At 39.5% G+C, this 27,219-nt stretch overlaps 1 protein-coding gene across 8 annotated transcripts in view; it reads left to right on the top strand.

Annotated features, from left to right (window-relative positions):
* The window catches only part of LOC129806649 (muscle-specific protein 300 kDa), a 153,596-nt gene that overhangs the window by 110,829 nt on the left and 15,548 nt on the right, over positions 1-27,219 (top strand). For 6 of the 8 annotated variants that reach the window (XM_055855396.1, XM_055855394.1, XM_055855392.1 and 3 more), the window contains 4 exons: positions 19-14,664; positions 15,470-15,745; positions 19,095-25,397; positions 25,632-25,934. In XM_055855396.1, coding sequence (XP_055711371.1) covers positions 19-14,664; positions 15,470-15,745; positions 19,095-25,397; positions 25,632-25,934 — 21,528 coding nt within the window. The remainder of the gene's footprint in view (positions 1-18; positions 14,665-15,469; positions 15,746-19,094; positions 25,398-25,631; positions 25,935-27,219) is intronic. The other 2 variants (XM_055855399.1, XM_055855397.1) reach the window with 1 other exon arrangement.

Here is a 27,219-nt window from a genome sequence, read left to right as displayed (position 1 = left end):
TATATGCCATCAACATAGGCACTGAGGACCTCCATTGAAGGAAGTCAACACAAAATTGACTCTTTCGTCACGCTGATACGCCAACTGGATCCCTATATTAATTTACCAGTGGTAGTTGGATGGGAATCTGCACCGAGACCAACATACGCTGATGTCCTGTTTGGTCGGACGCAGAAACAGGAAATTGCGTGGCAACAGCCACAACCATCACAACAACCATCTCAGACAATTGACTTCCTGACCCATGAGAGAGGAGTGACAGTGCCGGCAGAAGTGTTGCCAAGGCAGCACGCAATAGTGGACGTAGTTGAGCAAGTGCCAATAGTGGAGAAGAGTGAGAATGTGGTGAATCACACGGTATCTGAAATTGTGCCAGAAATAATTGTGCAGAAAACGCAAGTGTTAGAAATATCACGTCAATCGAGATCACCAAATAGAATAATAGTGTCAGAAGAATTAAAATCTGTGCAACCATCAGTGAATGTTGAGCTACTTGACGCGTCGAGTTCAGTTCCACGAGCTCGTTCACGTAGTCCCATTTGGGGTCCGGGTAATACATCATATGCTGATGTATTGAAGGGTTTAGAAGCTAGTGATTGGTCGGTAGATACTGTGGTGGAAAGTACAGAGAAGTATCCCTATGAGGTAGCTATGGAAGTGCCAAGGGGAAGGTCACCGAGACCACCAAAGAGAAAGCATCAGGTGGAACAGAAAAGTTTCCAGCCATCCAGTGAGATGCTGACAACGAAGGGGTCTCCTTCACATGACGCAATAGTCACACGAAGAGATGACAAGGTACCACCGTCACCTGGTCTGACAACACCGTCTGCCATGGAGCAGAGGGAAGTCAGAAAGAGTGATTCTGATTCTAGTTCTGAACAACAAAAAGGAGAGAGTCGAAAGAAGAAAGCCGAAAAGAAACAAATTGAGGAACCCTTACAGGCTAAACCTGAAGTACCATTGAGGAGGAAGGACAAGAAAGAATCAGAGGTGCAGGTTGTTCAAGAACCTCAAAAACCATCAAGAAAGAAGTCCAAAAAGAAGAAGAATACAGATGACAAGAATCTTGAGAGTCCCCCGATAGAAGAACCCAATCAGCTGATTGTGAAAAAAGTCACAATAATCCGAAAGAAGATCATTCGTCGCATTACAATTGTCAATGGGAGGGAGCACGTGAGTGAGGAGATTGTTGAGGAACCGACAGAAGTGGAAGTGTTGGGAGATGAAATTCCCACGCTAGATACAGAAATTGTGACAGTGGAGGAAACTCCCACGATTGAGGCGCAAAACACAAAGATTGATGACTCAAATTTGGCATTGCATTCACCCAATGAGGCCGTTGTTGTTGAACACATCACACGTACCATTACAATTATTCGTAAGAAAATCATTCGTCACATTACAGTTATTGATGGGATAGAACATGTGAGTGAGGAGGTGATTGAAGAGCCTGTTGAAATTGAAGTGACTGGCCAGGAAATTCCAATTCTTGAGCCAGAAATTGTGTTAGTTGAAGAGAAACCGACGGCAACTGAACCAGTCTCCGGTGAAATTTCAATGGAGACTGATGTGATTGAGGTTAAGTCGAATGTTGAAGTGGAAAAGTGTTTAAAAACTAGTGATATCAGTGTTCAAAATGAAGATAAAGTAATGCCACGTGAAGAGAGTAGTATCCCTTCAAAGGCTCAAGAGAAGCCAGTGTTTGATGAGCCCAAAAAACCAGAGAGGGAAAAGGGAAAATCCAAAAAGAAGGACAAGAAAAGCAAATCCAAGCATCATGAAGATAGCAGCTCAGAACCACCTTCACCAGAAATCCTTTCGGAAACCCTTCCGGAAAAAATCTCCAAGTTTGTGACAATTATAAAGAAGAAAATTATTCGTCATGTTAAGATTGTTGATGGGAAGGAACAAGTGACGGAGGAGGTTGTTGAAGAACCAGCACAAGTGGAAGTTATTGGTGATGAAGTGCCGGCTCTTGAGCCTGAAATATTTACATCTTATGTTGAAGAGAAGATTGAATTTAAACCAATTGCTGAGTCTGAAGTTGCGGAGAGATCTGCAAGGGCATCACCAATTGGGAAAGTGCCTAGTGAAGACAAAGCCGTGACTAAAGATAGTGGACCTAAAAAGAAGCCCAAGAGGAAGAAGGATAAAACACCAAAGGTTGAGCATCCAATAATTGAGATTACAGAGAAAACTTTGGAAAAATCTCCGGAAGATACACCTGAAGAGTCTGAGAAACCAGGGAGAGTAGAACTTCCATCAGATGCACCATCTACGCATTCAACAGTCACAGAAGTAACGGTCAAAGAAGTCAAACAAATTGAAGATCCAATCATTGAGGTTACAGAGCAATCTGTGGAAAAATCTCTTGAAGATACACCTGAAGAGTCTGAGAAACAAGAAAGTGTAGAACTTCCATCAGTTGCACCATCTACGCATTCAACAGTTACAGTAGTAACAGTCGAAGAAGTAAAACAAGTTGAAGATCCAATAATTGAGGTTACAGAGCAAACTGTGGGGAAGTCTCCTGTAGAGACACCTGAAGAGTCTAAGAAACCAGAAGAAGGACTTCCATTAGATACACCATTTACGCATTCAACAGTCAAAGAAGAAACAGTTACAGAAGTAACAGTCGAAGAAGTAAAACAAGTTGAAGATTCAATAATTGAGGTTACAGAGCAATCTGTGAAAAAATCTCTTGAAGATACACCTGGAGAGTCTGAGAAACCAGAAAGTGTGGAACTTCCATCAGTTGCACCATCTACGCATTCAACAGTCAAAGAAGTAACAGTCACGGAAGTAACAGTCAAAGAAGTCAAACAAGTTGAAGATCCAATTATTCAGGTTACAGAACAGACCGCAGAAAAATCTCCTGTCGATACACCTGAAGAGCAAAAGACAACAGAGAATGCAGAACTTCCATCAGATGCACCATCAAGGCCTTCAGTAGTCAAAGAAGTAACCTTCGAAACTCATGTAACGGAAATCCCTCTGAGTATCCCAGAAACCGGAGGAGCGATTGAAAATACTCAACTTTCAGAGAAGATTGAAGAACTTGACGAAGGGTTACCCTTGGAGAAACAGCAGGATATTCCACTAGACAGATGGGATGAGGAGCAATTAGACTCCATTCCCGAAGGCGAGGAATCAGAAGAAATGTCCGAAGAGAAAATTGTGACACAATCAATAGTTGATTTGGACAGCAGAAAAGTATTTGCCAAGAAGAAGCACATAAGAAAATCAGTGAAGACAATTGATGGACAGGAATATGTGAGTGAGGCAATTCAGGAGGAACCAATAGAGTATGATTTAACTGGTGATGAAATTCCTGTTATTGGGGACAATTCTGTGACACTTGTGCATAAAGATCATCTTGTGGACTATTCAAAAGCCTTCCCGGAAATGCAAGAAAGTGAAGATACTTCTGTTGTTCAGACAGTTGTCAAACAATCAACCAAGACTGTCGTCCGTCATGTGACAAAAGTGATTAGGAATGTCACAATAATCGATGGGAAAGAACATGTGACTGAGGAAGTGATTGAAGTTCCGGAAGAGATAGAAGTGACAGAAGATGTGCCAGAATATCATACAGAGATTGTTGAATGTGGTCCGGAGAAATCTCTCTGGAAGTACATAGTGATTCAAAGCCCTGAGGAAAATGTAGAGAGAACAATTGTTGTGAATAAGATAAATGTTATTCGCAACATTGTCATTAAGGATGGTAAGAAATCTGTGATTGAGGAACATATCGATGAACCTGTGGAAATTAAAGTGACTCAGAAGGAAATACCCATTTACGATTCAGAAATCATTGCATTAATTGAACAAAATGCTCCGGAGATAATTAAAGCAAGAATCCCATATGGTGAGAATGAGGAGGTGGAAGATGTAATTGCAGAATTGGCTGAAACCACACCGGCAGTTCTTTTTGAAGTGCCCGAAATTCCTCAGAAACTCGCCAATGGAAATATTGTGAGTGATATTGTTGGAGATATTGAGGCAGAATCTGCTGAAATACTCAATGATTTGTGTACTGAAAAGAAAACAGAGGGAACATCAACGAATTTAGAGTTCATTGTAACGAAATCATACAAGGTCAACTCTGAGGCATTTGCTAAGAATGAAGATCAAGTGGAGCTAGAGCCAATAATTCTAGACGCCACAAGTCCAACAGAAAAGAGAAAGAAATCAGTCCAATTTGACGATACTGTCACGGTGATTGCTGAAACACCCCTCAATGAGGCGGAAGATGTAAATCTCTCAGAGAGAGATTCCACGGTGCCAGAAATAAATGTGGGTCAGTTGAGAGAGAATTTGGATGGGGGCCAAAATGAAAGTGTACCAGAAATAGCCAGCTTTATTGAACAACGCGAAACTCAGCGTGTCTTTATAGATCCAGCACCTTTTATTATTGTGGAATTTCCGGAAATATGTGCAGAATTCACTTTGACTGCTGATGCAATTCAGGAGGAAGACAATCAAGTGCCAGAAGTGATTGCCCAGGAAGAGATTGAGCCTGCTAAAGACGACAGATTGACCTTTTTGCAGAATTTACATTCTGACTTGGGTAATGCGGAAACTTACAATGCATTTTTGGACGCAGAAAGAAATTTCTATCTGCTGAATAAACCGAAGGACATCATTAAAAGTTCAACGGAGGATACTGTACTTCCAGTAGAATCAACAGAATCCCGTACAGAAGTTTCTTCTGAGGAGCCGTCAATACAGGATACGAAAGAAATGGATGTCGACAATGTTGTGGAGCAAGAGTCACATCTGGACTTGACGACTGAATCCCCGTCCGAAGTTTCTCCAGAAAAGCCATTAGAAAAGGACACTAAAGTAGTTGTCGAGCAGGAATCACTTTCGGAGAAACCGTCTGAATCCCAGACTGAACTTCCACCAGAGAAACCATCAGACAAGGACACTAAGGATGTAGTTGTGGAGCATGAAATAATTTTGGAGAAATCATTCGACTCTCCGACTGATCATCTTCCAGAGAAGTCATCAGAAAAAGACACTAAGGAAGTGACTGTTGACCACGAGCCACTTTTGGAGAAAACGTCTGACTCCCAAATTGAAGTTCCTCCAGAAAAGCCGGTAGAAAAGGACAATAAAGAAGTGACTGTTCAGAACGAGTTACTTCTGGAGAAACCGTCTGATTCCTCCATTAAACTTCTTCCAGAAAAGCCATCAGAAAAAGACTCTAAGGAAGTGACTATTGAGAATGATTCACTCCCGGATAGGACAACTGTATCTCACTTTGAAGTTCCCCACTTCGATGTTCTCTCAATTAGTGACGCGGAAAGGAATTACTATTTGTATCTCAATTCTGCACAATTTATCCCCAAACAAATTGACGAGGTTCAATTTGTCGCTCAAGAAGTGAAAGACGATGATGTTATTGTGATTGAAGATGAACCAGAGATTATTTCAATAGATGACACGGACAAGGCAAATGTGACAAATGAGTCGAGTTTCACTGAAAACGATAGATCAATGGAAGAAATTGTTGAAAAGCAAACACCAAAAGTTGATCAAGCAATTCTTCAGCAGGACTCACAAGTTATTGAATCATCCGAACCTGCTAAACCAGCATATGCAGGCCTCCCACTGGATGATGATGCAGATACTTGGATGGACGCGGAAATTATACTATCTGATGATGAAGAATCTCCGGAAGATAAGCAAATTCATCATCCAAGTGCAAAAACTACTCAAATTGTTACAATCCTGAAGGAGAAAATAATTCGTCGTATAAAGATAGTCAATGGCAAAGAAGAAGTAACAGAAGAAATCGTCAGGGAACCAGTGGAAATTGAAGTGATTGATGGAGATATTCCTGACTTCAAGCCAGAAATTATCATAATTGAAGATAAAGAAGAGACAGCTCAGCCAGACTCACAACTCACTGAAAAACTCCCTGAACAAATTGAACCATCAACTGAAAATCAAAACTTACCAACCGACGTTAAGGATTCAGAAACACTTACACAGAAAATAACAAAGATTATCACAATAGTCCGGAAGAAGATCATTCGTCATGTGAAGATTGTTGATGGGAAAGAACAAGTGACTGAAGAGATCATTGAAGAGCCAGTTGAAGTTGAGGTTCAAGGGGATGAAATTCCAATACTGGAACCTGAAATCGTCGTTTCGGTCGTTGAGGAGAAAATTGAAACGAAACCTGTTGAAAAGATTGAGATGACGATCGCAAAGGAAGTTCCACAGAAAGTTGAAGAGGAAGTTGTTCAAAAAGAACTGCCCTCTGATATCCCAACTCAAGTTGATAAACCTCTTGAAATACCCGATTTAACGGAGACAGAAGTGATTCCCCAGAAAGTTGAAGAGAAAATCATTTCAGAAGAGAAACCTGAGTCCATTTCTTCGAAAGTATCTGAACCAATTGTTCAAAAAACTGATATTGAGGTAGAAACTGTAATTGTTGAACCTGTCAAGGAACCAGAAACTGTTGAAACTATCGAAAAAATCGAAATTCCCCAAGAAGTAGAAAAGGTTGAACCTAGTACAGAATCCCATCCCGAAAGCACAATTGAAAAGATCAAGCGAACCATTACAATCATTAGGAAGAGAATCATTAGGCATGTAACTATCGTGAATGGGAAGGAAAATGTGAGGGAGGAAGTGATTGAAGAGCCTGTTGAGGTAGAAGTTGTTGGTGACGAAATTCCACTTTTGGAGCCAGAAATTGAAGTGAAAGAAGTTCAAGAGGTTCAACCAGTTGAGGAAGTGATTGCTCAGCAAGAGGCTGAGCCTGCTAAGGACGACAGATTGACCTTTTTGCAGAATTTACCTTCTGACTTGGGTAATGCGGAAACGTACAATGCATTTTTGGACGCAGAAAGAAATTTCTATCTGCCGAATAAACCTAAGGAGATCAATAAAGGTTCAACGGAAGAAGTGACAGTGAAGGATGCTATTGAATCATCTTCAGAAGTTGTACCTCAGGAGAAACTGAAAGAGGAGCCTCAACCAATCGTACCTAAAGAGGAAGAAAAAGTCGTTGTCACTGAATCACAAATTATTGAGAAAGCTGAACCTGCTAAACCAGTTTATGCAGGGCTTCCACTTGATGATGATGCAGATATTTGGATGGATTCTGAAATTGTATTATCTGATGAAGAAGAACCTCCATCAGATAAACCATCAGATCAATTACCCAAAACAGATACAATCATAAAGGAGAAGAGAGTGATCACAATCATTAGGAAGAGGATAATTCGTCATGTGATTATTGTGGATGGAAAAGAGGAAGTGAAAGAGGAAGTGATTGAAGAGCCTGTTGAAGTAGAAGTTGTTGGTGATGAAATCCCAATTTTGGAACCAGAAATTGAAGTAAGTGAAGTCAAAGCGGTTCAACCAGTTGAGGAAGCTTCTCCTGAGGCTCCTTCAGAAATTGTTCCAGAAGAGAAATTCAAGGAAGAACCGCAACCAGTCGCACTTAAAGAGGAAGAAAAAGTACTAGTTGAACCATCTGAACCCAAGAAACCAGCCTATGCAGGCCTTCCACTTGATGATGATGCAGATATTTGGATGGATTCTGAAATTGTATTATCTGATGAAGAAGAACCTCCGGCGGATAAACAATCAGATCAATTACCCCAAACAGATACAATCATAAAGGAGAAGAGAGTTATCACAATCATTCGGAAGAGGATAATTCGTCATGTGATCATTGTGGATGGAAAAGAACAAGTGAATGAGGAAGTGATTGAAGAGCCTGTTGAGGTCGAAGTTTTTGGTGATGAAATCCCAATTTTGGAACCAGAAATTGAGGTGAGACAAAGTCAGGAGGTAAAACCTGTTGAAAGTGCTCCTTCTGAAGCTCAGTCAACTACGGAAATTGTTCCTGAAGAGACAATCAAGGAGGAACCTCAACCAATCGCACCTGAAGAAGAGGAGAAAACAGTTGTTATCGAATCACAGACTGAAGGACCTTTAACAGAAACGATAGTCAAAGAAACGAGAGTGATCACAATCATTCGAAAGAGGATAATTCGTCATGTAGTGATTGTTGATGGAAAAGAAGAAGTCAGGGAGGAAGTAATTGAGGAGCCTGTTGAGATAGAAGTGACTGGGGATGAATTCCCATCCCTGGAGGAACTTGGCGCTGGTGAATTTGAAACAGTTGAAAATGTGACTGAGGAAGTGATTAGATCCGGAAAGAAAATCATTCAGCACATTGAAATAATTGACGGGAAGGAACACATCACGGAAGAGGTGATTGACTTGCCAGAAGAGGTTGAAATCACTGGTGGTTCTACTGTATTATCTTCAGATACGTCTCTGGAGATGATTCCCAAGGAAATCGTAGAAACGGTCTCTGAAACTATTGTGGAACCTGTAATTGAGAAGATTGAGGAGAAACAACCAGAACCTGAGAAGGAGACAGTGGCTAAGGAAGTTCCATCGAAGCCTGTGTATGCAGGATTGCCACTTGACGACAGTTCTGATGCTTGGATGGATGTGGATGAAATGAGGTTTTCTGATGAAGAAGAACTTCCCGTGCAAGATACTTCAGGAAAGGAAAACGATCGTTCTTTGGAAGAAGTAGAAATTCCTGTTGTTCAGCCTGATGAAAAAGTTACAGAAGCTGTTAAAGTGGAAGAAAAATTGCCAGAAATCTCTGCATTTGATCGGAACGATTCTGTGGTGGAAATAGAGATTGGAGATTCAAATCAATTGCAACTATTCTTGGATGCAGAGAGAATGTCTCACTTACCCAAAGAAGTGAAAAAAGAATCAGTTCTATCTGCTGATGCACAGGAATTTGTTCCACATTTCAAGGGGAAAATACCCGAAGAAAATTTGAAGGAGAAATCTGTTGAAATTGAACCTGAAGAACACCTAGTTGAGGAAAATTTAGAGAAGCCTGAACAGGTGAAAGAAGTAGAAAAGGAAACACCAATTTCAACAGAGGAAATCAAACCCACGGAACAGCAATTGATACAAGAAGAATTAGAGGTACTTGTAGAAGTTCAGAGTGAAAAACAGCCAGAGCAAGTTGATAAACCAGAAGTGTTTGATGAGAATGTAGAAGGAGTTGAGGAGGAAAAATCAATTTCTCCAGAAGTCAAAAAGCCCACAGAGCAACAATTGCGTGAGAAAATGCTATTTGAGCAGAAGAAAAAGCAAAAGCGTGAAATGCGAGGGAAGAAAAAGCATATGGATGAGGTCAAGGATGAATCGAGTTCACCTGAGCTGTTGAAGGAAGTACCCAGAGAGGCATCCATTGAACAAATTTCTGTTTGGTCATTGCCTGGAGATAAGAAAACTTATGCAGAAGTTGTAGCAGAAAACTTACCTCGTAAAACTGGAAGGGTTCCTCGTGAACCACAATCAGAAATTCCTTCAAAGGAAGCTACAAGTGAAGAAGATATCGTTCTCATTTCTGAAAGTCCTTCCGAACACTCTCAATCAGATGAACAGATCGCCAAAGAGGTGTATAAAGAGGCAGAAGAAGAACCAGTTCAGCAAGAAGTTCCTACTTTCACTGACAACTTCAGTTGGTATGATGCAATTGTCGAGCAAGAAAAGTTAGTAGCGTCTGAATCTCCAATTGAGGAACAGAAAATCGAAACTGCTGCTGTTGTACCTCATACTCCTCCCGTTGAAGTAACTCAAGTGAAGGAAGAACCACAACCTCAGCCTACAAAATCATGGGCTAGTGTTGTTGGTTCATTTGTGAGTAACCTCTTTGATTCATCTGCGAAATCTCAAGAGCCTAAACAACCTCCTCCTGTACAAGAAAAATACCAAGAAAGTACCTCTGACAATTTAAAGTCAACTTCAGATTCAGATGATAAAACTCAGCAGCAACCTGAGAGGAAAACAACCAAGACAAAGAAAGCTGCAGTTGCTAAAGAACCTCCAAAAGAAAAGAAGTCTCAGAAAAAATCCAAGGAAAAGAAAGTACCTGGAGATGATTCTCCTAGTTCTGAAAAGGGTTCTGACAGTGATTGGATAATATTATCTCCTCAAAGAGATGATACTCCTGCTGAAGAACAACCAAAGACTGAAACTGAGGTTGAAAAAGGAACTGCTCATGAAGAGGCATTACCAAAGAAAGATAAGCAGAAAAAGAAAAAGTCTAAGAAATCAAAACCATCGCAGGAAATTCAACCAGAAGAACCACGTCAAGAACCTCAAAAAGAAGAAGAACTTAAACAAGAAGCACCAGTTTTAGTAACAGAAACTCAACCTGAAGATTCTGCAGAAGAAAAGCTACCCAAGAAGTCTAAGAAGAAGTCAAAGAAAGGAAAAAGAGAACCTGAAAAGCAACCATCGTCTGATAGTCTCAAGTCTGATAATCTTGAGCAAGATTGGGTGAATGTTACAAAGCCTGCTGAAGAGGAACTTCCACCGGAAAGTGAACCATCCAAGGCATCTTCTGAGATCACAAGAATAGTGACGATAATTCGTAAGAAAATAATTCGCCATGTTGTAGTGGACAATGGGGTAGAAACAGTCAGGGAGGAGATTGTAGAGGAACCTGTTGAAGTTGAAGTCGTTGGAGACAAACTTCCAATTCTTGAACCAGAAATAGTCACAATTGATCAATCTCCCACTGCTCCAGTGAGCGATGAACCATTCTTTATCGAAGAACCAGTAAAAGACGTTCCTCAGTCTGTGTCACAGTCAATAGATGAAGCTCTCGTATCACTTCCTGATAGGATAACAGAACAGATTACCCAGAAAGTTACAATAATTCGAAAGAAAATTATTCGCTATATAACAATTATTGATGGGAAGGAACAAGTGAATGAAGACGTAGTTGAAGAACCTGTTGAGGTGGAAGTTTTTGGTGATGTTATCCCTGTTTTGGAGCCAGAAGTGATTGTGGTGAAAGAAATGGAACTTGAACCACTTTCCCGTGAAAAACTACCATCAACTGAGCCAGAAGAACCTTCAGAGAAACCTTTGCCTAGTGAATTAGGCGTGGCAACTGAGATAGTAATTGCAGAATCAAAGGGAACTCCAACTGAATCAGAACCAGTTCATGAATCACATGAGATCAAGCATGAATTCATTGTAAGAGAGGAGGAAGTGCCAACTGCAAAGGAGGGTGATAAGGAAGGTGAAAAAGACAAGGAAATTGTTGATCACACTACAGAACCTCAGGAAACAACCTCTGATAAAATTACAGAAAAACTAACAAAGATTATCACAATAATCCGGAAGAAGATCATTCGACATGTGAAGATTGTTGATGGGAAAGAACAAGTCACTGAAGAAATCATTGAAGAGCCAGTTGAAGTTGAGGTTGAAGGGGATGAAGTTCCAATACTGGAACCTGAAATCGTCGTTTCGGTCGTCGAGGAGAAAATTGAAGCGAAACCTGTTGAAAAGATTGAAGTGACGATCGAAAAGGAAGTTCCACAGAAAGTTGAAGAGGAAGTTGTTCAAAAAGAAGTGCCCTCTGATATCCCAAGTCAAGTTGATAAACCTCTTGAAACACCCGATTTAACGGAGACAGAAGTGATTCCCCAGAAAGTTGAAGAGAAACCTGATTCCATTTCTCCGAAAGTATCTGAATCAATTGTTCATAAAACTGATATTGAGGTAGAAACTGTAATTGTTGAACCTATCAAGGAACCAGAAATTGTTGAAACTGTCGAGAAAGTTGAAATTCCCCAAGAAGTAGAAAAGGTTGAACCTAGTTCAGAATCCCATCCCGAAAGCACAATTGAAAAGATCAAGCGAACCATTACAATCATTAGGAAGAGAATCATTAGGCATGTAACTGTCGTGAATGGGAAGGAAAATGTGAGGGAGGAAGTGATTGAAGAGCCTGTTGAGGTAGAAGTTGTTGGTGACGAAATCCCGCTTTTGGAGCCAGAAATTGAAGTGAAAGAAGTTCAAGAGGTTCAACCAGTTGAGGAAGTGATTGCTCAGCAAGAGACTGAGCCTGCTAAAGACGACAGATTGACCTTTTTGCAGAATTTACCTTCTGACTTGGGTAATGCGGAAACGTACAATGCATTTTTGGACGCAGAAAGAAATTCCTATCTGCCGAATACACCTAAGGAGATCAATAAAGGTTCAACGGAAGAAGTGACAGTGAAGGATGCTATTGAATCACCTTCAGAAGATGTTCCTGAGGAGAAATTAAAGGAGGAGCCTCAACCAATCGCACCTAAAGAGGAAGAAAAAGTCGTTGTTACTGAATCACATATTATTGAGAAAGCTGAACCTGCTAAACCAGTTTATGCAGGCCTTCCCCTGGATGATGATGCAGATATTTGGATGGATTCTGAAATTGTATTATCTGATGAAGAAGAACCTGCGGCAGATAAACCATCAGATCAATTACCCGAAACAGATACAATCATAAAGGAGAAGAGAGTTATCACAATCATTAGGAAGAGAATAATTCGTCATGTAGTGATTGTGGATGGAAAAGAACAAGTGAATGAGGAAGTGATTGAAGAACCTGTTGAAGTCGAAGTTTTTGGTGATGAAATCCCAATTTTGGAACCAGAAATTGAAGTAAGAGAAGTCGAAGCAGTTCAGCCAGTTGAGGCTGTTTCTCCTAAGGCTCCTTCAGAAGTTGTTCATGAGGAAAAACTCAAGGAAGAACTGCAACCAATCGCACCCAAAGAGGAAGAAAAAGTAGTAGTAGTTGAACCATCTGAACCGAAGAAACCAGGCTATGCAGGACTTCCACTTGATGATGATGCAGATATTTGGATGGATTCTGAAATTGTATTGTCTGATGAAGAAGAACCTCCGGCAGATAAACCGTCAGATCAATTACCCAAAACAGATACAATCATAAAGGAGAAGAGAGTTATCACTATCATTCGAAAGAGGATAATTCGTCATGTAGTGATTGTAGACGGAAAAGAGGAAGTGAGGGAGGAAGTGATTGAAGAGCCTGTTGAGGTCGAAGTTTTTGGTGATGAAATCCCAATTTTGGAACCAGAAATTGAAGTGAGACAAATCCAGGAGGTAAAACCAGTTGAAAGTGTTCCTTCTGAAGCTCCATCAACTGCAAAAATTGTTCCTGAAGAGGAACCTCAACCAATCCCACCTGAAGAAGAGGAGAAAACAGTTGTTATCGAATCACAGACTGAAGAACCTTTAACAGAGACAATAATCAAAGAAACAAGAGTGATCACAATCATTCGGAAGAGAATAATTCGTCATGTAGTGATTGTTGATGGAAAAGAAGAAGTCAGGGAGGAAGTAATTGAGGAACCTGTTGAGATTGAAGTGACTGGGGATGAATTCCCATCCCTGGAGGAACTTGGCGCTGGTGAATTTGAAACAGTTGAAAATGTGACTGAGGAAGTGATTAGATCCGGAAAGAAAATCATTCAGCACATTGAAATAATCGACGGGAAGGAACACATCACGGAAGAGGTGATTGACTTACCAGAAGAAGTTGAAATCACTGGTGGTTCTACTGTATTATCTTCAGATACGTCTCTGGAGATGATTCCCAAGGAAATTGTAGAAACGGTCTCTGAAACTATTGTGGAACCTGTAATTGAGAAGATTGAGGAGAAACAACCAGAACCTGAGAAGGAGACAGTGACTAAGGAAGTTCCATCGAAGCCTGTGTATGCAGGATTACCACTTGACGACAGTTCTGATGCTTGGATGGATGTGGATGAAATGAGGTTTTCTGATGATGAGCAAGAAGTTCCTGTACATGGAGCTCCTGTTAAGGAGAGTGATCAAAAAGTGGATTCAAATCAATTGCAAGTGTTCTTGGATGCTGAAAGAATGTCTCATTTACCCAAAGAAGTAAAGAGGGAAGATGAAAAGGTATATGCAGGCTTGCCTCTTGATGATACATCCGACGATTGGATGATTGTTGAAGAGGTTACTCTTCCGGATGAAGAGAAGTCTGAAAGTAAAGTTTTAACTAAACTATCTGAGGCTGTTGAAAAAGTTCTACCTGAGCAATTACCACCAGTAGAAGGTGTTCTAGATGAGGAAGTTTGGAAATTAAATGTCCAAATGGACTCAGATTTCTGGTCAAATAAATATCTCTATGATGATGCTGAAAAGGTATATTACATTGCAAATAAATCACCTTCGAAAGAGGATTATATGAGCTTGAAATTTAGACAATATTTGGCACAAGATTTACCATGTTTCCCTGACGTGTCGGTACTGTCTGATGCAGAGCGTCTGTGGCAGACTCTATTGAGTCGTGAAAGACCTGAAAGGGAAGTTGAGGTAGTGGTTAGTGAACCATTGAGAGACAGGAAAGATGATGATGACGATAGCGATGATAAGGGTCGTCAGAAGTCAGATTCTCAAGAGCCACTGGTAGTTAATATAGGTGCACAAGTGTCCAGTTCACTGGACACAAAGGGCCATTGGGATATTCCCAGTGGTGGCAAATGGAGAGGGGAAAGTACATATCTGAGCATTGAAAGTATCGGTGATAATCCGGAGACAGCACACAAAAGTGAACAACACCCAATCCAATTGGAATCTACTAACATTACCCAAACTCCACCTCCTAGTCCCATCCAGAGTCCTATCCCTGTTGAGAGTCCCCAGGAACCCATTCCCTTACCCTCCCTGCCGAATACAGGAATCTCTGATCGTATCATCGCACACAGTACTGAGCCTTTAGTAGTGACCGAACCGACAGACAACTCCGTTCAATTGAACAAGAAGGTGAAGTCATGTCTCTTGTGCAAAAGCTATTTATCACATATTTTTTTATCATAATATTGATTACGTATAAACAAAATACTTTATAGTCCTGTCTTATTTTGCTCCGCAGTAATACCCTAAAAAAAGTTTCTTTTTGCTAAAAAAAAGAAAAGAAATTACAATCAGTTTCAATGAGGAATTACTGGTCAAACAGAAAAGCCAAAATGAACATTTTATTGTGGCTAATTTTAAATCATTGTATGCCATCATGATATTTAACTCAAAACATTTATATCTCATTAAGTTAAATTTATATTCTGCTATTTCAGTTTTATTTATAGTCAGAGGAATGTTTTTTTTTCTGCACATACAAGAATTGGCCTTATTTATAGCAATGTTTAATAGACTATTTAGAGCCAAAATAACTCCGTCTGTTTAAATTCAAAGTTCATTAATGGCTGTTCATATTTTTTTATTATTATTTATTTTTACAGAAATGCAGGAAACTGACTGTAATTTTTTGATCTTGTTTTTTGTCCCAAAACCCTGAAAATTAAACCCCTCTTTTTTTATTTAACTAAACCCTCGTGACGTGTTAACTCACTCCTTTTAGTACTGTTTGGTAACAAAAAACTCTATTTGGCAAGAAAAATAATTCGAAAAGTGGTGGAAAACCAATCAAAATTCTAAATTTTGCAAAAATAATAATACTTGTGCATGCTCCTTTGAATGTTTCATGTTTAATTCAAAACCAATTTAATAACTTTATTCATTCACACCAATTGATGTGAAATTCATTGGATATTTTTGTTTTATCGATGAATAGGATGCAGTTACAAGAGAAATTGATCAGTTGCTGGCTTCAATTGCGAGTACTGAGAGAGATCTCGTGAATTTGCCCAATGAGGATTTGGCAAAGATGTTGGAGAAATTGCAGAGTATCTTGCAAACTCTCAAGACTCATGACACTGAGTCGTCAGCTATTAAGGAAAATGTCGCAGTGGATGAATACGATCACGAAGTTGAGGCAGCACTAACGACAATTGACAGTAAAATTGAGAAATTAGTCACAAGAGCTACAAAGGCATTTTCACTTGTTGAGGTACGTATCACAAAATTAATATTGTTGCTCCCGTCAGCCAATGTTGTACAAATATTTTAAAAACTTTGTCCATTCATTGAAAAAAAAAGACAGAACAATCAACCGTGCAAAATGTGCAAAATTATATCTACATTTTTTCGTGTTAATTTAACACTTTTTTAAGGGTAAAATTAATATGGAATACTGAGAGAAATCCGAAAAAGTTAAAATAACATTCCGGAAATGTCTATTTTATCCTGCAGTATTGATCCCAAATCGGTGTAAATTTTATGCTTTATAGGTGTATTAGGGGTTAAAGTTACACTTTTCATGTAAATTTTACCCTTAAAAAGGTGTAAAATTAACATTAAAAAATGTTGATATATTTTTACACCTAAAAAGTGTTAGAGTTATGAGGTAAAAAAGTTAATCGCACCCCCGTTTTTTCTCAGTGATTGTACTCTAATGAAATACTTAAAATAACAGAATTACAAAATTTGTTAAGCAGGATCCCAAATATTACAAAAATTTAGTATTTCAAAATACTTCTGGGTTAAAATTACTTTGGAAGCGCAACACATCATTTTTGCGTCATTTTACGTCATTTCAATACTTATTCCTGAAAGAATAAATACTTTAAAAAAATCACTGACTATTTGAACATTAAATTCAAACTTTTAATTAATTTAATTGCTTGGCCGAAGTTACACTCAAAGTGACCGAAATTTAAAGCTAGTCGAAATTTAGCACAGTTCCCCTATTTGAACATTTTTATATGTTCTCTCTGATCTACCAAAATCTAATACAAAATAGAAATTAAGTTTCTACAGACCATGTCAAAATTATTACTAACATAACAAGTTTTCAAAATTAATATTATAATTTCTTTCTTGATTTATTGAGGTTTGTAAAATGTTATTTATCTGAATGAAGTTCAAGTTAAATTTTAAGTTGAAAACATGTGATTTTAACTTCATATGTGCAAAAAAAATGACATTTGAAGGGAAATCGCAAGTGTAAATAGTTTTATCTAATATTTTTAATTACTTTACTTGTCTCGGGTCCGTCTTTGAGACTCTTAAGACATTTCTATACCTGTTTTTTTAACTTTAGGGATTTTTATGTTGTTTTTTTAATAAAAAATGTACGATAATAAGTTAGAATTATCACATATACAAAATTTTCAAAACAGAATTTTAAATTAATTTAATTTTTTATTATAAGGCAATACGTCCATATTCTTAATAGTAATTGTCTATTGATTTCGACTATTTTCGTTTACAAATTTGGCTTTGGACAATACCAAATATCTCGTACAACACACCATTTTCCCTTATTCTGGAGCACTTTCTCCTTTTCTAAAAAAAAGGTACAGAGAAAATTTGCATATGTTGATAAGGCATCTTTTCATAAAATTTAGAGACGTATGCAAAGTAAATACCTAAACTCGTATTGTCATAACACTGAGTATGCTAATTATTTGGTTTTGATAAGACTTATGTGAGGAAATAAAATATATAGTCAGACTGTTTATCTTTTTTATTCAAAGATTTATTTACCTTGTGCCTTTCCTCGCCTATAATAATCTTTACCTAAATAAAATTTTTAACTGAAATGTTCTAGGTTGGGGCCTGTTATGCCTAATTATAACTGAATTTGTGATAGACTAAGAAATTTCACTCCGGCAAAGTTTTTTCAAGTTTTTGAATTGAGGAAGTGTTGACAAGAAAGTTTCTTACAAGATAGTATCTGATGCGACAATTGCTTATTGTCACTCACTTTTTATTATTATTTTTATTATTGAAACTGTCTATCCAGTAATACAATAGCAATAGTTATTCAGTAGGGTAGAATAGCTTAATTCAGAACCCGATTCAAATAGAAACACTTTTAATTACAATGTATCAATATGAATGAAATTTCATTCCTGTGTTGGTCTATGTGGCATCTACAGAAGAGAGTAGTCGCATTTTATAGTTAATGGTATGGGATGAAAAACTTCTGAGACCCAGAAGTCCTTAACGCCTTTATTCTTTCAAAAAAAAAAATACTATTTCGACATCGAATTACTCAAAACCGGTTGAAGCGATCTTGATGAATTTTGGAATGTAGTCAATATACGACTTTCGTTTTTTATCTGTACATATTATACCCTTACCCTACCCCTCTTTCTAGTAGCCTCCATACAAAATGAGGACTATTTTCTGCAAGAAAACTCTGTACAGTAGACTCTCGCTAATTCGGCTCTTTTAAGATCGGGCTACTTTTTAATTCGGGTGGCAGTTAAATTCAAAAAAAAAGTTTGTTGACATTTTTCAAGTTTGATTATGATTATGAAATGAAGCAAATATGCTCAAATTTGCCATGCTTTATCTTAGTTCTGATGTGTTTTTGCATTATTAAAGGGTTTTCATGAAATTTACGATAAATATAAGTATGTAATGTAAACCATGTAAACTCAATACGTGTATGCAGATGAATAAAAGATCGTTGCATTTCAAAAAATTTGTCACCCGAATTTCTCTCTAATTCGGGTGACATTTCGGTCCCAAATACCCGAATTTGAGAGTCTTCTGTAATTGAAAACTTTGATAACCTGGAGCTCCCCTTGCGGTCAACTTGTGAACTTATCTATACCGTCATTTTGTAGGATTTTTCGAGACCTTTCGATTGAGTATTCATTGATTAAATTCGGTTGATAAATCTCTGATATATAAGGTTTAAAGTTTTGACTTTGAGCTATCATGTTTCAATATCCTCCTACAAATGTTATGCATTGTAAGGACATATGCTTTTATGTCACTTTTCGAGAATATATGCAGTCATTTAATATATTTTATATTGCAATTTATGTATTTCCTTAATAAAAAGACAGTATAAATGCGCACATTTCATATTAGAGATTATTTTTCTTCTACGAAAACAGTTTTTATGCTCTAGAACTTTTCCCCCATGGTTTAGAAATTTGGTCCCGGAACAAAAGTTCTTACCTATACCATGTCCTATTCAATGATATAGGTCTCATTGGTGGTCGCACCATAGACCACTTTTGCCCATTGTCCTTTGGAATGTAGTCAATGTACGACTTTTATTTTTTATCTGTACATACCATACCCTTACCCTACCCCTCTTTCTACTAGCCCCCATACAAAATGAGGACTATTTTCTGCATGAAAAATCTGTACTTCCATTTAGAGTTGTAAAAAAATTTCCATTTAGATTACGTTCTAAATTTGGCTATTCTACCCTTTGTAGTTTTTTTTTTTCACTTGAAAAGTGGACAAAATGTTTATTCGTCACTGGCTGATGAAAACAACGATTTGCAATAATAAAATATTAACAAATTGTTTTTTTTTCTTCTATTCAAAAGGACGCAATAAATCAACAACAAATGCGACAAATGGAACTCAAGAAGTACAGTCAACTGCAGCAAGAAATTGAAAATTGGTTAGCATCAATCAAAATACCTTCGGCTAAGGCTGATCAGGAGCTGAATGTCCTTGAAGGTGTTCAGGAAATTGTGATGGATCAGCAGAAATTGATTGATGATATCACATGCAAAGAACAGAAACTGCAAGAAATCCGGGATAAATGCCAGGAAATGCAGAAGCAGCAACATGTGAAGAAATTAGCAACGACCCTCACTGAACAATTTACAATAATCCTGACACTTTTGGAGACGAGAAAACAGTCTACACTCAATTACATCAGTATGCTGAAGGCGAGGGAGGATGAATTGATGAAGGGGAAGAAGGACGATGATCGGGATACCCTGGAATCTATGTCAATGCCTGAGGAAGAGCCTGATGTGCAGAAGATGACCATTGAGACGCAGACAAGTGCGAGGGAGGAGAAAATTGTTGATGATGAAACACAAACAAGTTTTCCACTTTTGGATCCTGGACAGAAGGATACTCAGACTACCTTTGTGCAGACTCAGGTGGAACGTCGTCCTACGGATAATATCACAGTGTTGCATATGGCGGATGAGGAGAAGGAGACCATTGAAATTGACAATCAACTCAATCTGCCAATTTTGAAGGATGAAAGACCATCTGATGTTCTCGTTGAGGCGAAATTCAATCAAGCTCAGCCAGGAAGTAGTTCAAGGACGTCCGAATTGGTGCTTAGGAATGTTCCTCAGTCTTTTGAAACGACTTTTGTGGAACCAGATGAAACGACAACGGAAGTTGTTGTTGATGCGGACGGGACAAAGAGGATTATTGTGAGGAAGGTGAAAAGGACACGTCTTCAGCGGGAAATTGTCATGCAATCTGTGACTGTGGGAGCTGAACAGATTCCCCAGGTGCAAGAGGAGACAATTATCGAGGAGATTCCACTGATTCCTGGTCAGGAGGCTCAGGAGGTCACTCTGCAGGGGGTTCCGATTCGCGAAGGGGATGTAACTTACGTCGATCGAGAGCATTTGGAGAGACTTCCCACTCCGGAACCATTAGCCAGGGAACCTGGCTATGAGACATCCACCGTGAGAGCCATTGTGCAGCATGTCACGAGGAAGGTGATCCGGAAGACTAGGAAAATCATCAAGAGAGTGACAATAGTCGATGGGAAGGAACATGTAACGGAGGAAGTTGTTGAGGAGCCTGAAGAAGTTGAGATTAGTGAAGAAGATATACCAAATATCAACATAAATTTGACAAGTGGAGATTTACCTGGGCAGGAAGTGCCAGGAAACGTTGAGGAAAAGGATGAAGTGACCTATGAGATTGTCAAGACTGTCAGTGGCAGTGATGAAAAAATTAAAGGTGAAGAAGACCGTCAGGTATTAGAATCATTAACTGCACCAGTAGATTTGGTAACAACAACTGCACACGTAGATGTAATTCAACCAAATGTTGAAATTGCAGAAAAAGAAGAAATAAAAGAAGAAAAAGAAGAAGAAGAAGAAAAGGGGGGTGGAGAAAAGTCTCCGGCACAAGAAATCAAAGAAAAAGTCACAGAAATTGCACCAGATGAAGAAGAAGACGCCGTTGAGGTTCGTTCAGAGCCAATGGCAGAAGAAATTCCTGCACAGAAAGAACTAATACTCACAGATGTCAAAGAAATTTGGCCAAAAACAGCCACAATTGACGAAATTCCCATACATTTATTAGATACAGTCTCCATGGGTGACGACGACACGGTTGAAAAGGCAATCGATCACACAACAGCTGACATTTGGCCAACCAATCCCAATATAGGGGCCGATGTTGATTTACAGCGGTATGGGGTGTCCGTGACGGAAGTTGAGCATGTCATTGAGACAATTGAGAAGGATCCGGAAGAAAAATCTGTGGAAATATCTGAAAAGTCGGAAATTGAGGAATTGAAGGCAAAAGCTGAAGTTGTTGAAGCTGAAATTCGTCCTGCTGACATAGCTCAAGAAGAACGAGAACCTGCAGAACCGTTCCCGGCGGAAGCTTCACTGCCTTCTCCATCGGAGCCATCAACACCGGGAGAAGCACCCAAAGAACCTGAAGAAGTTCCCGTTCAAGAAGAACGAGAACCTGCAGGACCGTTCGCGGCTGAAGAGCCGTCAACACCGGGAGAAACACCCAAGAAACCCGAAGAAATCCATCCCAGTGAAGAGGAGGCAGAGAGAACTAGGATAAAAGTAACTCTGCCCTCACTCCTTTCCTCCGCAGAGTCCACCCTGACGGTTAATATGAAGATGGAACCAAGTGAGCATACAAAAGTCAATGTAAATCTAACAGAAGAGATTTCACTGACTCCTGCTCCTGAAGTTCCTCAACCGGAATCTCCGAAGATTCCAACACCGGAGAAGATTGTTCTGGAAGTCTATGAAAAGGTCTCCGGGAGCGATGATCAGGAAGTACGTCAAACGGGATACGAAGCTGAGGACATCACAGTAGATGATGCAGGAGAAGAAAGTAGGAAGAGTAAGAGGAAGAAAAAGCGTAAACAGAAGATAAAGGCGAAAGAAGATGAGCCGACAGAAGTACCAAAAGCCACGGAAGAGCCCAAGGAACCCAAGGAGCCCAAGGAACCCAAAGAGCCTACAATTCAGGAAGGAGTAGAGAAAGAAATCACTCCTGATGAATCATACGCCAGTATTTCGGAATATGAAGCAGATTCAGTGAGAATAATGGAAGAATCTGTTATCAAATCTCCATCTCCGGATGCCCTGCAACCGATGCCTAGTGAATTGATCACAGCTGTCCCGGTGATTGATACCATGTACGTGGAGGAGAGTGAGCAGCAGACATCCTTGCCGTACGAAGAGGCACCGAGGGAAGAGATAGTTCCACATGAAAGTCCCCGAAAGGAAGCTGTAATTCAAGAGGAACACTCAGTTCAGACATCTCCAACCCATCAGCCAACGATGGAAATCTCTCAGCAAACAAGCCCCGAACCAGAAACCGAACAGCAAGAAACCGAAGCGCAGACAATTGTAATTGAGTCTACTGAGGTGGAAATACAAACAACCCCAATCAAACTTGCAGATGAAGAACCGTCTGCGGAGGTCCTGCTGCCCAAACCTGAAGTATATTCAGAGGAAATACAAACAGAACCTGTCACCTTTGAAGAGAAAACCGAACCCGTAGCTCCAATAGAAACCACAGATAGTACTTCTCAGACAATCGTCCTGGATACCCGTGAACAGTACTTACAGACATCTCCTGTGGAATCTCCTGAACATCATCCAAGGGAATCGATTGTGAATCCCGAAGAAGATGTCAATAGGATTGCAGCTACGATTGTCGACGAGATTGTGCGAGGAATTCCAACGCCTACTGCGACTGCTGAGACAAATACCGAAAGTGTGACAATTCAGGAAGCAACAATGCAAACCTCGCCTGAACCAATTATTCAGGCAACTGTAGTTCCTGAAGAAGATTCTTCCCTGTCAACGACAACCAGTGAACCCTATGAACCCTATGAGATTCAAGTGGAAGCTTCCCTGGTCTACCCTCAAGGTGGTCAAATGCAAAAGATTCCGGAGAATTTCTCAGTAGAAGTCACAAGATCTTTCGATCTGGATGACAGAGATGCTCCGAGGAGTTACCATGAAATTCTAGAGATTCCTCCAGGCGAGGCATCGAGCAAACCCAAAACAGTGACAATTTCCATGATTAAGAAAACAGTCGTGGATGAATTGTTTGATCAGCCCGATCCGGAGGAGGAGCAGAAGAAGATGGAGAGGCTACTGGAGGGTAGACTGAAGATGTCCCAAGAAGCCAGATCATCTCCATTGAGTAATGTACTGCATTTAGCCACGCTCGAAGAATCTCAGACGGAGGAACCTGCCCAAGAGAGGCTAGAAGCCTTGCAGGGTAATCTCCTGGAACTTGAGGATGCCATCCAGCGTCAAGATCCCGTAGTTATCCAAAGGACTGTCACCATCATCTTCGAGAAGATTTCAATTTGGCTGGAAACAATTGAATACAGGGTTTATGTCACGCGTCAGAGTGCTTCGTCAGGGCCTACTGAGAAAAAAATTGGAGAATTCAATGAGCTCCGGAATGAATTGGAGTGCATTCAGGGTTACGTTGAGCACCTGAGGAGGGACCTAGAGCAGCCAATGGAGGACGTGGAGGGTGAAAATATGGTGCAGTGTGTCAATGTAATTGTTGATCATCTCAGGGCTATTGATAATGTTACTCAATCGAGTGAGCAACAGGTTCAGGAGGACTTCCGACGATTCAGTGACTACCAGATGAATGTGGATGAGCTTCAGCTGAATATCCAACAGCTCAAGAGCAATTTGGACAGGATTGTGTCGGAGGAAATGGGATTGGATAGGAAACTTCAACTTCTCGATGAATTTGATGATATCAATCGGGCATTTGGGAAGGAAGTACAGAGGCTCATTCATGTGGCACGTGGCCTCGAGAGGGATTTCCCGGAGAAGGAAACTCCTGAGCAGATTTTCATGTGCCGTGAGATGGTCAGCAATCTCGATGGGAATATCAATATGGAGAGGAATCGTCTGAATCAATTGGTCAATCTGGCACAGGAATATGAGCAGACTCTCAATGAATTTGCTAAGATTATCCTAATTGCCGATTCCCTGGTGGAAAGTCAGATCACAACGACAAATCTGGACAATCTGCAGAATGAGATTCAGAAGCATCGGAAATTCTTTGTCAATCTCAGTCACTGTAGGGCAATCCTTGAGTCACTGGAGATGAATTTGGATCCTGTGACCAGGGAAAAACACACACAGCTCCATCAGAATTTGCATGAAAGTGCTACGATAATCCTGGACAAGGCATCCGATCGTGCTCAGAGGCTGTCCATGGCGGCATCGCGATGGACAGTTCTGGAAAGGGGAATGAAAGAGGAGAAACAATGGCTGCAGATTGCTCAACAGAGAATCCCAGATCTCTCCGATGTCACTTCAACAGATTACGATCAGTACATCAATATGTATCAATCCCTGAGTGCAGATATTGCTCATCATCATGCCAAACTTGTTCAGTTGACCACGACAGCCGTGAAGCTGCAGGAACTCGTGTCAGCTTCCAACGTTGAGGATGATTGCAATGAGCAACTCTTCATGATACTCAAACTAAAGGAAGATGTTGCTCTCCATCTCAAAAAACTCCTGAAATTCCGTCAATATTGGATTCTCTATGAAACCACAACGGATAAAATTGAGCAATGGATTACAACGAGTGAGCATCATCTCGAGAAGATTGAGATTCCAAAGCTGTTCAGAGACTATCCTCTTGAGCATATGCGCCTATTCTGGGACATTAAAGCGGAATTTGAGCTGTACAATTCCATCAAAAATGACGCTTCTGGCAATCTCTCAAGAGCTCTGGAAGTCGTGCCAATAGCCGATGAACTCCTGCAGAAGGAATTCCATGAGAGATTGGAGTCCAAGTGGATGAGTGTCGAAGACAAAATCCAGAAGATTCAGAAGAGTATTGTTGATAGTATGTCAGCGTCAAATGTGCCAACGAATGAGAAATTGCAGTTGCTGCAGAAGGAACTCGAGGAACTGGAAAAATCCATGGCTGGCATCAAGGGAATCATTAAGAATCAAGATGAACTGCAGCTGTACATTGAGAGGATGCAGATTCTCAACAGTCGAGTAGTGATTGTTGGCACGGAATTGGGCAGAATTGGCCTAACTTCATCTTCAGATTCCGAACGAATTGGTCGACTTTTTGGTGTTTCCCATCGGATTTCCATGCAAATCTCTGAAGAACTCGATGGAGCACTTGTCCTTCAGGATCAACTCAATAAGATTTCCCATGGAATCATTCGGATGAGACTGTTGCAGCAGTCATCTGGTGAGACTCTCGATCAGTGTGAAGCTATTGAGTTGTCCGGAAGTGAAATTGTGGAAAATGCCCTTTACGACTGCCAGAGGGTTCACAATGATCTCAAAAGTCACTGGCAGGGAATAATGGAGCTGCGACAGCTGCTGCACACTCTCCCAATGCGCCTTAAAATATCCGTGTCTCCAGTAATGCTCGAAAGAGACATTTCCCAACTTCAAGATGAACATGTCCTCCTCGAATCGAGATGTGAGAAAATTCTCAATGCCCTCCGTGGTGCTCTGCATCTCTGGAAGACCTTCGAGAGGCAATTGGAACAAGTGCAGCAATCAATTCAGCAAACTGACTACATGGTGGAATTGCTGAAGGTACATGGTCAAGTGGACTATGAGCGTCTTGTGAAGGCAACAGAAAGACTTCAGGTAATTAGAACAGAAACTTTGAGAACTGATAGTGTTTGTCTTGAAACTTGCAATTAAATGCAAATTGGGGTTGCGTGCTATTGATTTTCCCCATTTTCCCTCATCAAATCCACACAAAAAAAAACCTCTTCCTTTCGAGGCTTTCGAGGCTTCTCTTCTATTCCTTCTCATTCAGTTCTGAGCCTTCTAAGACGTTACACGGAATTCACTTATTCTCTTTTGGGAAAATTTCAGGGATTGCACGGTGACTTGGACAGCAATGAAGATCTTCTGGAGGATCTAAAGTGCTCTGCAGAACCTCTAATTGAGATCTGTAGCACTGAAGTGGCACACAAAATTGAAGTAGCCGTTCAGGAGACAATTCAGGCGTGGAATGAGACATCGCAGAATCTAACAGATCTCTGCAATAAGTATCAGAGGGCTGTTAGGCTCTGGCAGCAGTACAGGGACGCCACTGAAGCCCTAATTAACTGGGTGGACGAAAAGGAGGGCAATCTGAAGATAATGGATCCCAATGGCGAGCTTCAGTATATAAAGGTAAGATTTATTATCAATTCTTTCATTTTCTAAACATTTTTATAGAACCCTTAGAGCATACATCACGGAAATGGCACTTGAAAGAAAAATCTTAAGCTACATACTTTTCATTTAAAATAATTTTCTCTCAAAATAAAATAGCTACAATTTTCTAAATGTGAAAAATACATGAAAAATGAACAATTTTTCAAAGTCCATAAATTTCCTTTCCGTAGTATTTCTTCTAAGGGCTAAATTTTTTGCCTGGTTTCGGACTGAATGTTTTAAAAGTTAAACTCGTTCCCGAAGTTCACAAGAAAAAAAAAATACAAAGCCAATTATTTTTAATAGCCCACGTCCACAAATTTATTTGTGCTTAAAACAAAATCTAATTTGCCCAGAAAAAAATAGCTTTGGTTATTAAAAATCTTGGAATGGGTAGTAAATTGTGATTTCTAAAAGTAAAAAAAAAATGGTCAGTAATATAGCAAATTTTGGTCAGTAAATAATCAATTTTAATTCAACTGAATTCCAACATTAATTAAATTTACTTTAACTAGCAAAAATATCAATTTAGGTCAATAAAAAAAACAAATTTTAGTCAGTAAAAATTCGAGTTTTCTCACCAACCAAAATCAATTTTGCTCAGTAAAAAAAATAATTTTAATCATGAAAAAATCAATTTTAACCGACAAAGATATTAATTTTGGTCGGTAAAAATTCGATTTTCGTTAAAAAAAAATATCGAATTTTATCACTAACAAAGAGAAATTTTAGTTAGTAAATAAATCAGTTTTGATATGTGAAAAATATGAATGCGGAAATAAATTAGTCTGATTTACAGAATTACAATCTAAGTTGGTAACTAGAGAAAACAAAAGTTTTATTTCTCCTTTGAGAAAACTTTACATGACGATTTAATTTCTTCATGACTCCGGCACACCTTTTAGATCGGGAAAATTTCTTTTTAATCAAAATTCACATACATCCCTTTCTTTCACCAACGTTTAGTAAATATCTATCCCACTCTTTCACACTCTTCTTTTCAACATAACAAGAAATTTAATTTAGTTCATCCTAATTTTGAGTCGTAAAGAGTGAGATAAACATATGCAAAACTTTTGCAAAAGGAAGAGATATGAATTTTGATTTCATGAAATTTTCCTGATATAAAAGGCGTGCCTGAGGCTTTATGGCTCCGGCACACCTTTTAGATCAGGAAAATTTCATGAAGTCGAAATTCAATTCCCTTTCTTTCTCACATGCTTTGCATATGTCTATTTTATTCTCTCACACTTTTGTTCTT

Source organism: Phlebotomus papatasi, chromosome 3 (assembly GCF_024763615.1).
Source record: "Phlebotomus papatasi isolate M1 chromosome 3, Ppap_2.1, whole genome shotgun sequence".
Taxonomy (NCBI): domain Eukaryota; kingdom Metazoa; phylum Arthropoda; class Insecta; order Diptera; family Psychodidae; genus Phlebotomus; species Phlebotomus papatasi.
The sequence above is the reverse complement of the archived record's forward strand: the minus strand, read 5'-3'. Positions and strand labels throughout refer to the sequence as shown.